The sequence below is a fragment of the Scyliorhinus torazame genome, chromosome 26 (assembly GCF_047496885.1).
Source record: "Scyliorhinus torazame isolate Kashiwa2021f chromosome 26, sScyTor2.1, whole genome shotgun sequence".
NCBI classification, from domain to species: Eukaryota; Metazoa; Chordata; class Chondrichthyes; order Carcharhiniformes; family Scyliorhinidae; genus Scyliorhinus; species Scyliorhinus torazame.
In genome coordinates this window covers 28,381,537-28,394,327 of record NC_092732.1, presented here as the reverse complement: position 1 = coordinate 28,394,327, position 12,791 = coordinate 28,381,537, and the positions used below count along the sequence as shown (strand labels likewise).

Genomic DNA, 12,791 nt, shown 5'->3' with positions numbered 1-12,791 from the left:
CAGTACTGAGGGAGTGCCGCACTGTGGGAGGGTCAGTACTGAGGGAGCGCCGCACTGTGGGAGGGTCAGTACTGAGGGAGCGCCGCACTGTGGGAGGGTCAGTACTGAGGGAGTACCGCACTGTCAGAGGGTCAGTACTGAGGGAGCGCCGCACTGTGGGAGGGTCAGTACTGAGGGAGCACCGCACTGTCGGAGGGTCAGTGCTGAGGGAGAGCCACACTGTGGGAGGGTCAGTACTGAGGGAGCTCCGCACTGTCGGAGGGTCAGTACTGAGGGAGCGCCGCACTGTCGGAGGGTCAGCACTGAGGGAGTGCCGCACTGTCAGAGGGTCAGTACTGAGGGAGCGCCGCACTGTGGGAGGGTCAGTACTGAGGGAGTGCCGCACTGTGGGAGGGTCAGTACTGAGGGAGTGCCGCACTGTGGGAGGGTCAGTACTGAGAGAGCGCCGCACTGTGGGAGGGTCAGTACTGAGGGAGCGCCGCACTGTCAGAGGGTCAGTACGGAGTGAGTGCCGCACTGTGGGAGGGTCAGTACTGAGGGAGCGCCGCACTGTCAGAGGGTCAGTGCTGAGGGAGCGCCGCACTGTCGGAGGGTCAGTGCTGAGGGAGCGCCGCACTGTGGGAGGGTCAGTACTGAGGGAGCGCCGAACTGTCGGAGGGTCGTTGCTGAGGGAGCGCCGCACTGTCGGAGGGTCAGTACTGAGGGAGCGCAGCACTGTCGGAGGGTCAGTAATGGGGGAGCGCCGCACTGTCCTGGGGTCAGTACTGAAGGATCGCCGCACTGTCGGAGGGTCAGTACTGGGGGAGCGCCGCACTGTCAGAGGGTCAGTACTGAGGGAGCGCCGCACTGTCGGAGGGTCAGTACTGAGGGAGCGTCGGTCTGTCGGAGGGTCAGTACTGGGGGAGCGCCGCACTGTCGGACGGTCAGTACTGAGGGAGCGTCGGTCTGTCGGAGGGTCAGTACTGGGGCAGCGCCGCACTGTCGGACGGTCAGTACTGAGGGAGCGCCGCACTGTCGGACGGTCAGTACTGAGGGAGCGCCGCACTGTGGGAGGGTCAGTACTGAGGGAGCGCCGCACTGTGGGAGGGTCAGTACTGAGGGAGCGCCGCACTGTCGGATGGTCAGTACTGGGGGAGTGCCGCACTGTGGGAGGGTCAGTACTGAGGGAGTGCCGCACTGCCGGAGGGTCAGTACTGAGGGAGCGCCGCCCTGTCGGAGGGTCAGTACTGAGGGAGCGCCGCACTGTCGGAGGGTCAGTACTGGGGGACCGCCGCACTGTGGGAGGGTCAGTACTGAGGGAGCGCCGCACTGTGGAAAGGTCAGTACTGAGGGAGCGCCGCACTGTGGGAGGGTCAGGACTGAGGGAGCGCCGCACTGTGGGAGGGTCAGTACTGAGGGAGTGCCGCACTGTCGGAGGGTCAGTACTGAGGGAGCGCCGCACTGTGGGAGGGTCAGTACTGAGGGAGAGCCGCACTGTCAGAGGGTCAGTACTGATGGAGGACCGCACTGTGGGAGGGTCAGTACTGAGGGAGTGCCGCACTGTCCGAGTGTCAGCACTGAGGGAGTGCCGCACTGTGGGAGGGTCAGTACTGAGGGAGCGCCGCACTGTCAGAGGGTCAGTACTGATGGAGCACCGCACTGTGGGAGGGTCAGTACTGAGGGAGCGCCGCACTGTCGAAGGGTCAGTACTGAGGGAGTGCCGCACTGTGGGAGGGTCAGTACTGAGGGAGCGCCGCACTGTCGGAGGGTCAGTACTGAGGGAGTGCCGCACTGTCGGAGGGTCAGTACTGAGGGAGCACCACACTGTCGGAGGGTCAGTACTGAGGGAGCACCGCACTGTGGGAGGGTCAGTACTGAGGGAGCGCCGCACTATCGGAGGGTCAGTACTGAGGGAGCGCCGCACTGTCGGAGGGTCCGTACTGAGGGAGCGCCGCACTGTCGGAGGGTCCGTACTGAGGGAGCGCCGCACTGTCAGAGGGTCAGTACTGAGGGAGCGCCGCACTGTCGGAGGGTCCGTACTGAGGGAGCGCCGCACTGTCGGAGGGTCCGTACTGAGGGAGCGCCGCACTGTCGGAGGGTCCGTACTGATGGAGCACCGCACTGTGGGAGGGTCAGTACTGAGGGAGTGCCGCACTGTCGGAGGGTCAGTACTGATGGAGCGCCGCACTGTGGGAGGGTCAGTACTGAGCGAGCGCCGCAGTGTGGGAGGGTCAGTACTGAGCGAGTGCCGCACTGTGGGAGGGTCAGTACTGAGGGAGTGCCGCACTGTCAGAGGGTCAGTACTGAGGGAGCGCCGCACTGTGGGAGTGTCAGTACTGAGGGAGTGCCGCACTGTGGGAGGGTCAGTACTGAGGGAGCGCCGCACTGTGGGAGGGTCAGTACTGAGGGAGAGCCGCACTGTCGGAGGGTCAGTACTGATGGAGCGCCGCACTGTGGGAGGGTCAGGACTGAGGGAGCGCCGCAGTGTGGGAGGGTCAGTACTGAGCGAGTGCCGCACTGTGGGAGGGTCAGTACTGAGGGAGTGCCGCACTGTGGGAGGGTCAGTACTGAGGGAGTGCCGCACTGTCGGAGTGTCAATACTGAGGGAGCACCGCAGTGTGGGAGGGTCAGTACTGAGGGAGTGCCGCACTGTGGGAGGGTCAGTACTGAGGGAGCGCCGCGCTGCGGGAGGGTCAGTGCTGAGGGAGCGCCGCACTGTCGGAGGGTCAGTACTGAGGGAGCGCCGCACTGTGGGAGGGTCAGTACTGAGGAAGTGCCGCACTGTGGGAGGGTCAGTGCTGAGGGAGCGCCGCACTGTCGGAGGGTCAGTACTGATGGAGCGCCGCACTGTGGGAGGGTCAGTACTGAGGGAGCGCCGCACTGTCGGAGGGTCAGTACTGAGGGAGTGCCGCACTGTCGGAGGGTCAGTACTGAGGGAGCACCACACTGTCGGAGGGTCAGTACTGAGGGAGCACCGCACTGTGTGAGGGTCAGTACTGAGGGAGCGCCGCACTATCGGAGGGTCAGTACTGAGGGAGCGCCGCACTGTCGGAGGGTCCGTACTGAGGGAGCGCCGCACTGTCGGAGGGTCCGTACTGAGGGAGCGCCGCACTGTCAGAGGGTCAGTACTGAGGGAGCGCCGCACTGTCGGAGGGTCCGTACTGAGGGAGCGCCGCACTGTCGGAGGGTCCGTACTGAGGGAGCGCCGCACTGTCGGAGGGTCCGTACTGATGGAGCACCGCACTGTGGGAGGGTCAGTACTGAGGGAGTGCCGCACTGTCGGAGGGTCAGTACTGATGGAGCGCCGCACTGTGGGAGGGTCAGTACTGAGCGAGCGCCGCAGTGTGGGAGGGTCAGTACTGAGCGAGTGCCGCACTGTGGGAGGGTCAGTACTGAGGGAGTGCCGCACTGTGGGAGGGTCAGTACTGAGGGAGTGCCGCACTGTGGGAGTGTCAGTACTGAGGGAGTGCCGCACTGTGGGAGGGTCAGTACTGAGGGAGCGCCGCACTGTGGGAGGGTCAGTACTGAGGGAGAGCCGCACTGTCGGAGGGTCAGTACTGATGGAGCGCCGCACTGTGGGAGGGTCAGTACTGAGGAAGCGCCGCAGTGTGGGAGGGTCAGTACTGAGCGAGTGCCGCACTGTGGGAGGGTCAGTACTGAGGGAGTGCCGCACTGTGGGAGGGTCAGTACTGAGGGAGTGCCGCACTGTCGGAGTGTCAATACTGAGGGAGCACCGCAGTGTGGGAGGGTCAGTACTGAGGGAGTGCCGCACTGTGGGAGGGTCAGTACTGAGGGAGCGCCGCGCTGTGGGAGGGTCAGTGCTGAGGGAGCGCCGCACTGTCGGAGGGTCAGTACTGAGGGAGCGCCGCACTGTGGGAGGGTCAGTACTGAGGAAGTGCCGCACTGTGGGAGGGTCAGTGCTGAGGGAGCGCCGCACTGTCGGAGGGTCAGTACTGATGGAGCACCGCACTGTGGGAGCGTCAGTACTGAGGGAGTGCCGCACTGTCGGAGGGTCAGTACTGATGGAGCGCCGCACTGTGGGAGGGTCAGTACTGAGCGAGCGCCGCAGTGTGGGAGGGTCAGTACTGAGCGAGTGCCGCACTGTGGGAGGGACAGTACTGAGGGAGTGCCGCACTGGGGGAGGGTCAGTACTGAGGGAGTGCCGCACTGTGGGAGTGTCAGTACTGAGGGAGTGCCGCACTGTGTGCGGGTCAGTACTGAGGGAGTGCCGCACTGTGGGAGGGTCAGTACTGAGGGAGCGTCGCACTGTGGGAGGGTCAGTACTGAGGGAGAGCCGCACTGTCGGAGGGTCAGTACTGATGGAGCGCCGCACTGTGGGAGGGTCAGTACTGAGGGAGCGCAGCACTGTCGGAGGGTCAGTAATGGGGGAGCGCCGCACTGTCCTGGGGTCAGTACTGAAGGATCGCCGCACTGTCGGAGGGTCAGTACTGGGGGAGCGCCGCACTGTCGGAGGGTCAGTACTGAGGGAGCGCCGCACTGTCGGAGGGTCAGTACTGAGGGAGCGTCGGTCTGTCGGAGGGTCAGTACTGGGGGAGCGCCGCACTGTCGGACGGTCAGTACTGAGGGAGCGTCGGTCTGTCGGAGGGTCAGTACTGGGGCAGCGCCGCACTGTCGGACGGTCAGTACTGAGGGAGCGCCGCACTGTCGGACGGTCAGTACTGAGGGAGCGCCGCACTGTGGGAGGGTCAGTACTGAGGGAGCGCCGCACTGTGGGAGGGTCAGTACTGAGGGAGCGCCGCACTGTCGGATGGTCAGTACTGGGGGAGTGCCGCACTGTGGGAGGGTCAGGACTGAGGGAGTGCCGCACTGCCGGAGGGTCAGTACTGAGGGAGCGCCGCCCTGTCGGGGGGTCAGTACTGAGGGAGCGCCGCACTGTCGGAGGGTCAGTACTGGGGGACCGCCGCACTGTGGGAGGGTCAGTACTGAGGGAGCGCCGCACTGTGGAAAGGTCAGTACTGAGGGAGCGCCGCACTGTGGGAGGGTCAGGACTGAGGGAGCGCCGCACTGTGGGAGGGTCAGTACTGAGGGAGTGCCGCACTGTCGGAGGGTCAGTACTGAGGGAGCGCCGCACTGTGGGAGGGTCAGTACTGAGGGAGAGCCGCACTGTCAGAGGGTCAGTACTGATGGAGGACCGCACTGTGGGAGGGTCAGTACTGAGGGAGTGCCGCACTGTCCGAGTGTCAGCACTGAGGGAGTGCCGCACTGTGGGAGGGTCAGTACTGAGGGAGCGCCGCACTGTCAGAGGGTCAGTACTGATGGAGCACCGCACTGTGGGAGGGTCAGTACTGAGGGAGCGCCGCACTGTCGAAGGGTCAGTACTGAGGGAGTGCCGCACTGTGGGAGGGTCAGTACTGAGGGAGCGCCGCACTGTCGGAGGGTCAGTACTGAGGGAGTGCCGCACTGTCGGAGGGTCAGTACTGAGGGAGCACCACACTGTCGGAGGGTCAGTACTGAGGGAGCACCGCACTGTGGGAGGGTCAGTACTGAGGGAGCGCCGCACTATCGGAGGGTCAGTACTGAGGGAGCGCCGCACTGTCGGAGGGTCCGTACTGAGGGAGCGCCGCACTGTCGGAGGGTCCGTACTGAGGGAGCGCCGCACTGTCAGAGGGTCAGTACTGAGGGAGCGCCGCACTGTCGGAGGGTCCGTACTGAGGGAGCGCCGCACTGTCGGAGGGTCCGTACTGAGGGAGCGCCGCACTGTCGGAGGGTCCGTACTGATGGAGCACCGCACTGTGGGAGGGTCAGTACTGAGGGAGTGCCGCACTGTCGGAGGGTCAGTACTGATGGAGCGCCGCACTGTGGGAGGGTCAGTACTGAGCGAGCGCCGCAGTGTGGGAGGGTCAGTACTGAGCGAGTGCCGCACTGTGGGAGGGTCAGTACTGAGGGAGTGCCGCACTGTCAGAGGGTCAGTACTGAGTAAGCGCCGCACTGTGGGAGTGTCAGTACTGAGGGAGTGCCGCACTGTGGGAGGGTCAGTACTGAGGGAGCGCCGCACTGTGGGAGGGTCAGTACTGAGGGAGAGCCGCACTGTCGGAGGGTCAGTACTGATGGAGCGCCGCACTGTGGGAGGGTCAGTACTGAGGGAGCGCCGCAGTGTGGGAGGGTCAGTACTGAGCGAGTGCCGCACTGTGGGAGGGTCAGTACTGAGGGAGTGCCGCACTGTGGGAGGGTCAGTACTGAGGGAGTGCCGCACTGTCGGAGTGTCAATACTGAGGGAGCACCGCAGTGTGGGAGGGTCAGTACTGAGGGAGTGCCGCACTGTGGGAGGGTCAGTACTGAGGGAGCGCCGCGCTGTGGGAGGGTCAGTGCTGAGGGAGCGCCGCACTGTCGGAGGGTCAGTACTGAGGGAGCGCCGCACTGTGGGAGGGTCAGTACTGAGGAAGTGCCGCACTGTGGGAGGGTCAGTGCTGAGGGAGCGCCGCACTGTCGGAGGGTCAGTACTGATGGAGCGCCGCACTGTGGGAGGGTCAGTACTGAGGGAGCGCCGCACTGTCGGAGGGTCAGTACTGAGGGAGTGCCGCACTGTCGGAGGGTCAGTACTGAGGGAGCACCACACTGTCGGAGGGTCAGTACTGAGGGAGCACCGCACTGTGTGAGGGTCAGTACTGAGGGAGCGCCGCACTATCGGAGGGTCAGTACTGAGGGAGCGCCGCACTGTCGGAGGGTCCGTACTGAGGGAGCGCCGCACTGTCGGAGGGTCCGTACTGAGGGAGCGCCGCACTGTCAGAGGGTCAGTACTGAGGGAGCGCCGCACTGTCGGAGGGTCCGTACTGAGGGAGCGCCGCACTGTCGGAGGGTCCGTACTGAGGGAGCGCCGCACTGTCGGAGGGTCCGTACTGATGGAGCACCGCACTGTGGGAGGGTCAGTACTGAGGGAGTGCCGCACTGTCGGAGGGTCAGTACTGATGGAGCGCCGCACTGTGGGAGGGTCAGTACTGAGCGAGCGCCGCAGTGTGGGAGGGTCAGTACTGAGCGAGTGCCGCACTGTGGGAGGGTCAGTACTGAGGGAGTGCCGCACTGTGGGAGGGTCAGTACTGAGGGAGTGCCGCACTGTGGGAGTGTCAGTACTGAGGGAGTGCCGCACTGTGGGAGGGTCAGTACTGAGGGAGCGCCGCACTGTGGGAGGGTCAGTACTGAGGGAGAGCCGCACTGTCGGAGGGTCAGTACTGATGGAGCGCCGCACTGTGGGAGGGTCAGTACTGAGGAAGCGCCGCAGTGTGGGAGGGTCAGTACTGAGCGAGTGCCGCACTGTGGGAGGGTCAGTACTGAGGGAGTGCCGCACTGTGGGAGGGTCAGTACTGAGGGAGTGCCGCACTGTCGGAGTGTCAATACTGAGGGAGCACCGCAGTGTGGGAGGGTCAGTACTGAGGGAGTGCCGCACTGTGGGAGGGTCAGTACTGAGGGAGCGCCGCGCTGTGGGAGGGTCAGTGCTGAGGGAGCGCCGCACTGTCGGAGGGTCAGTACTGAGGGAGCGCCGCACTGTGGGAGGGTCAGTACTGAGGAAGTGCCGCACTGTGGGAGGGTCAGTGCTGAGGGAGCGCCGCACTGTCGGAGGGTCAGTACTGATGGAGCACCGCACTGTGGGAGCGTCAGTACTGAGGGAGTGCCGCACTGTCGGAGGGTCAGTACTGATGGAGCGCCGCACTGTGGGAGGGTCAGTACTGAGCGAGCGCCGCAGTGTGGGAGGGTCAGTACTGAGCGAGTGCCGCACTGTGGGAGGGACAGTACTGAGGGAGTGCCGCACTGGGGGAGGGTCAGTACTGAGGGAGTGCCGCACTGTGGGAGTGTCAGTACTGAGGGAGTGCCGCACTGTGGGCGGGTCAGTACTGAGGGAGTGCCGCACTGTGGGAGGGTCAGTACTGAGGGAGCGTCGCACTGTGGGAGGGTCAGTACTGAGGGAGAGCCGCACTGTCGGAGGGTCAGTACTGATGGAGCGCCGCACTGTGGGAGGGTCAGTACTGAGGGAGCGCCGCAGTGTGGGAGGGTCAGTACTGAGCGAGTGCCGCACTGTGGGAGGGTCAGTACTGAGGGAGTGCCGCACTGTCAGAGGGTCAGTACTGAGGGAGTGCCGCACTGTCGGAGTGTCAGTACTGAGGGAGCACCGCAGTGTGGGAGGGTCAGTACTGAGGGAGTGCCGCACTGTGGGAGGGTCAGTACTGAGGGAGCGCCGCACTGTGGGAGGGTCAGTGCTGAGGGAGCGCCGCACTGTCGAAGGGTCAGTACTGAGGGAGCGCCGCACTGTGGGAGGGTCAGTACTGAGGAAGTGCCGCACTGTGGGAGGGTCAGTGCTGAGGGAGCGCCGCACTGTTGGAGGGTCAGTACTGAGGGAGCGCCGCACTGTGGGAGGGTCAGTACTGAGGGAGCGCCGCACTGTGGGAGGGTCAGTACTGAGGGAGCGCCGCACTGTGGGAGGGTCAGTACTGAGGGAGCGCCGCACTGTCGGAGGGTCAGTACTGAGGGAGCGCCGCACTGTCGGAGGGTCAGTACTGAGGGAGCGCCGCACTGTGGGAGGGTCAGTACTGAGGGAGCACCGCACTGTCGGAGGGTCAGTACTGAGGGAGCGCCGCACTGTCGGAGGGTCAGTACTGAGGGAGCGCCGCACTGTCAGAGGGTCAGTGCTGAGGGAGCGCCGCACTGTGGGAGGGTCAGTACTGAGGGAGCGCCGCACTGTCGGAGGGTAGGCCCCGCTCGGCGGATGTATAGATTCCACGGCCACCATTGGAAGAAGAGTTGTGAGGGTTTTGTGTGTGGGTGTGGAGGGTGGGTGATGCGGGGGGGGGATGGGAGGGAGGGGGGAGATTGGGGGGGGGGGGGGGGAAATGTCTCCCCAACATCCCGGACCCAATATTTCTCCTTCTACCAAGGTGGCCGAAACAAAAAAAAAAACCCAGCTTCTCTGGGCCAGGATTTCGTTGCTGATTCTGGGATCTTCCTGTGCGTGTGGCACTCCCCACGTTACAACAGTGACGGCGCTTCGAGAAAGGAGACGGAAAGAGGGGGGGATTGCGGGGTGGGGGGAGCCGTGTTCAGGCGGCGAGGGGAAGGCACTCGCGAGTTGAAGTGAGCCCTGTCTGGTAGGCCGCACGGCCATGTTTAACGATCCGACGTCTCACGTTTTGCCTTGCCTGTTTTTCTCCACCCGCCCCCCCCGCTTCCCCCGCAGGCCTGCCCCTCCCCCGCCGGGAAAGAGGCCCTCCCTGCCCCCGCTGCCCTTCGCCAAAGCGTGACGGAGCCCAGGAGGCCTCGTCGAGACTCGGCACTCCAGGAACGCTGACTTCGATCGAGAACAAGACGCGGACATCGACGCCCAACGTGTTGGGGGCGTGGGGGGTGGGGGGTGGGCGGAACAGATTTGCAGGAGGCGCCACTGCGGGAAAACAAGTGTTACCCCGCCCCTTTCCCCCCCCCCCCCACCCCACACACACACACCTTTTCTCCCCCAGACCTCTTGGACCCTTGACCGCTTCTCGCTCCCCCCCCCCACCCCCACCCCACCCCCATCCTCAGGGAGACATTTTCTACTGGGCATTATGAGGAGAACGATTCAAGATGGCGGCTCTGGAGGGAAGGCCTCTGATGGAATCGAAGCAGAATAACAGCAACTAACCGAGACAGATTGGCGTTATTTGTTTAAACTTGTCGAGGGGCAAGGGATGATGATGCCATCAATGGTGGACCAACGGGCAGCAGTCACTTGGATTTGGAATGTGGGCCTTGCTGCGAATTTTATCCTGGACGGCGCAATCTGAAGACAAAGCGACAAAGAGATCCCGTACGCGATCGACAGAATTAAACCCAAATGCACTGGAGTTAAGTAGGCAGGAACAGCGGAGAGTCAATCGGCCTGTTCCATTCGTCAAGCAGATCCCGGCTCATCTGTGATGTCAACGGGCCGTCCGCACTCCAGATTTCCGAGGGAGGGCTGCGCTGTCGGGGGGTTTAGTACTGAGGGAGTGCCGCACTGTGGGAGGGTCAGTACTGAGGGAGCGCCGCACTGTGGGAGGGTCAGTACTGAGGGAGCGTCGCACTGTGGGAAGGTCAGTACTGAGGGAGTGCCGCACTGTGGGAGGGTCAGTACTGAGGGAGCGCCGCACTGTGGGAGGGTCAGTACTGAGGGAGCGCCGCACTGTGGGAAGGTCAGTACTGAGGGAGTGCCGCACTGTGGGAGGGTCAGTACTGAGGGAGCGCCGCACTGTGGGAGCGTCAGTGCTGAGGGAGCGCCGCACTGTGGGAGGTCAGTACTGAGGGAGCGCAGCACTGTGGGAGGGTCCGTACTGAGGGAGTGCCGCACTGTGGGAGGGTCAGTACTGAGGGAGCACCGCACTGTGGGAGGGTCCGTACTGAGGGAGTGCCGCACTGTGGGAGGGTCAGTGCTGAGGGAGCGCCGCACTGTCGGAGGGTCAGTACTGAGGGAGCACCGCACTGTGGGAGGGTCCGTACTGAGGGAGTGCCGCACTGTGGGAGGGTCAGTGCTGAGGGAGCGCCGCACTGTGGGAGGGTCAGTGCTGAGGGAGCGCCGCATTGTGGGAGGGTCAGTACTGAGGGAGAGCCGCACTGTGGGAGGGTCAGTACTGAGGGAGCCCCACACTGTGGGAACGTCAGTACTGAGGGAGCGCCGCACTGTGGGAGGGTCAGTACTGAGGGAGCGCCGCATTGTGGGAGGGTCAGTACTGAGGGAGCACCGCACTGTGGGAACGTCAGTACTGAGGGAGCACCGCACTGTGGGAGGGTCAGTACTGAGGGAGCGCCGCACTGTGGGAGGGTCAGTACTGAGGGAGCGCCGCACTGTCAGAGGGTCACTAATGAGGGAGCGCCGCACTGTCGGAGGGTCAGTGCTGAGGGAGTGCTGCACTGTCGGAGGGTCAGTACTGAGGGAGCACCGCACTGTGGGAGGGTCAGTGCTGAGGGAATGCTGCACTGTCGGAGGGTCAGTACTGAGGGAGCACCGCACTGTGGGAGGGTCAGTACTGAGGGAGTGCCGCACTGTGGGAGGGTCAGTACTGAGGGAGCGCCGCACTGTCGGAGGGTCAGTACTGTGGGAGTGCCGCACTGTGGGAGGGTCAGTACTGAGGGAGCACCGCACTGTCGGATGGTCAGTACTGAGGGAGTGCCGCACTGTCAGAGGGTCAGTACTGAGGGAGCACCGCACTGTCGGAGGGTCAGTACTGAGGGAGCCCCACTGTGTGGGAGGGTCAGTACTGAGGGAGCACCGCATTGTGGGAGGGTCAGTACTGAGGGAGAGCCGCACTGTGGGAGGGTCAGTACTGAGGGAGCGCCGCACTGTGGGAGGGTCAGTACTGAGGGAGCCCCACACTGTGGGAGGGTCAGTACTGAGGGAGCACCGCATTGTGGGAGGGTCAGTGCTGAGGGAATGCTGCACTGTCGGAGGGTCAGTACTGAGGGAGCACCGCACAGTGGGAGGGTCAGTGCTGAGGGATCCCCGCATTGTGGGAGGGTCAGGACTGAGGGAGCGCCACACTGTGTGAGGGTCAGTACTGAGGGAGCACCGCACTGTGGGAGGGTCACTGCTGAGGGAATGCTGCACTGTCGGAGGGTCAGTACTGAGGGAGCACCGCACTGTGGGAGGGTCACTGCTGAGGGAATGCTGCACTGTCGGAGGGTCAGTACTGAGGGAGCACCGCACTGTGGGAGGGTCAGTACTGAGGGAGCGCCGCACTGTGAGAGGGTCACTGCTGAGGGATCCCCGCATTGTGGGAGGGTCAGGACTGATGGAGCGCCGCACTGTCGGAGGGTCAGTACTGAGGGAGTGCGGCACTGTCGGAGAGTCAGTACTGAGGGTGTACCGCATTGTCGGAGGGTCAGCACCGAGGGAGTGGTGCGGGGGGCGGGGGGGGAATAAAATGATGAGGGGCACCAAAACGGTTGATGGCCATGGGATCTTGCTGTGTACAAACTGGCACTATGTCACCGCAGCCATGTATTTTTATTGGCTTCAAAGCTTTTGGGAGGGGGGGGCAGGGGATTACGTCCTGGGGTGGGGTGGGGTTCACCACTCGAGTCAAGAGGTAGGGGAGTGGGAACGTCGGGGGCCGACGTAGATCGTCGACAATGAACACTATCCAAAACCTCAGCGGTTCCGAGCGGGAGGAGGGGTGGGAGGAGGTGGGAAGGAGTTGGGGGAGGTTCAGTGAGGGGGGGGGAGGTGAGAGGGGGTGCACTCCAATGTCAGGGCAGTGGAGGGCTCTAGAAGTGTGCGTGTGTGTGAGTGCGGGCGTGTGTGAGGGGTGTGTGAGTACGGGCGTGTGTGAGGGGTGTGTGAGTGCGGGCATGTGTGAGGGGTGTGAGAGTGCGGACGTGTGTGAGGGGTGTGTGAGTTTGTGCGTGTGTGAGTGCATGTGCAAGGGTACATTTTAAAAGATGTACCCCGCCAACATTAATTATTATTAAAAGGTTATTTCTGTGACACCGTGCTCCGAGTTCTTATTCGATGTGACGTCTCCGCATGAACTGGCTTTGATATTTAACGGCAGGTTTGATTAGTTGGGAGCATTCTGTCGACCCTGACAAATGTTCAGATTCTAGAACTGCTTCCCAAACCATAATACGGCGAAGGTCCCTGTAAATACTGACACTCTCCCCGGAAACTCCCTGTAAATACTGACACACTCCCCGTGGACCCCCTGTAAATACTGACACACTCCCCGGGGACCCACCCTGTAAATACTGACACACTCCCCGGGACCCCCTGTAAATACTGACACACTCCCCGGAAACTCCCTGTAAATACTGACACACTCCCCGGGGACACCCCTGTAAATACTGACACACTC

The 12,791-nt window shown here is 63.5% G+C and overlaps 1 protein-coding gene across 4 annotated transcripts in view; it reads left to right on the top strand.

Moving 5' to 3' along the window:
• The window catches only part of adam15 (ADAM metallopeptidase domain 15), a 148,918-nt gene extending 139,469 nt beyond the window's left edge, over positions 1-9,449 (top strand). For 2 of the 4 annotated variants that reach the window (XM_072490562.1, XM_072490560.1), the window contains one exon: positions 9,164-9,446. In XM_072490562.1, the coding sequence (XP_072346663.1) occupies positions 9,164-9,227 (64 nt within the window). In that variant the 3' untranslated portion in view covers positions 9,228-9,446. Of the gene's footprint in view, positions 1-9,163 lie in introns of all 4 variants that reach the window. The other 2 variants (XM_072490561.1, XM_072490563.1) reach the window with 2 other exon arrangements.
• The last annotated feature ends 3,342 nt before the right edge of the window (positions 9,450-12,791 follow it).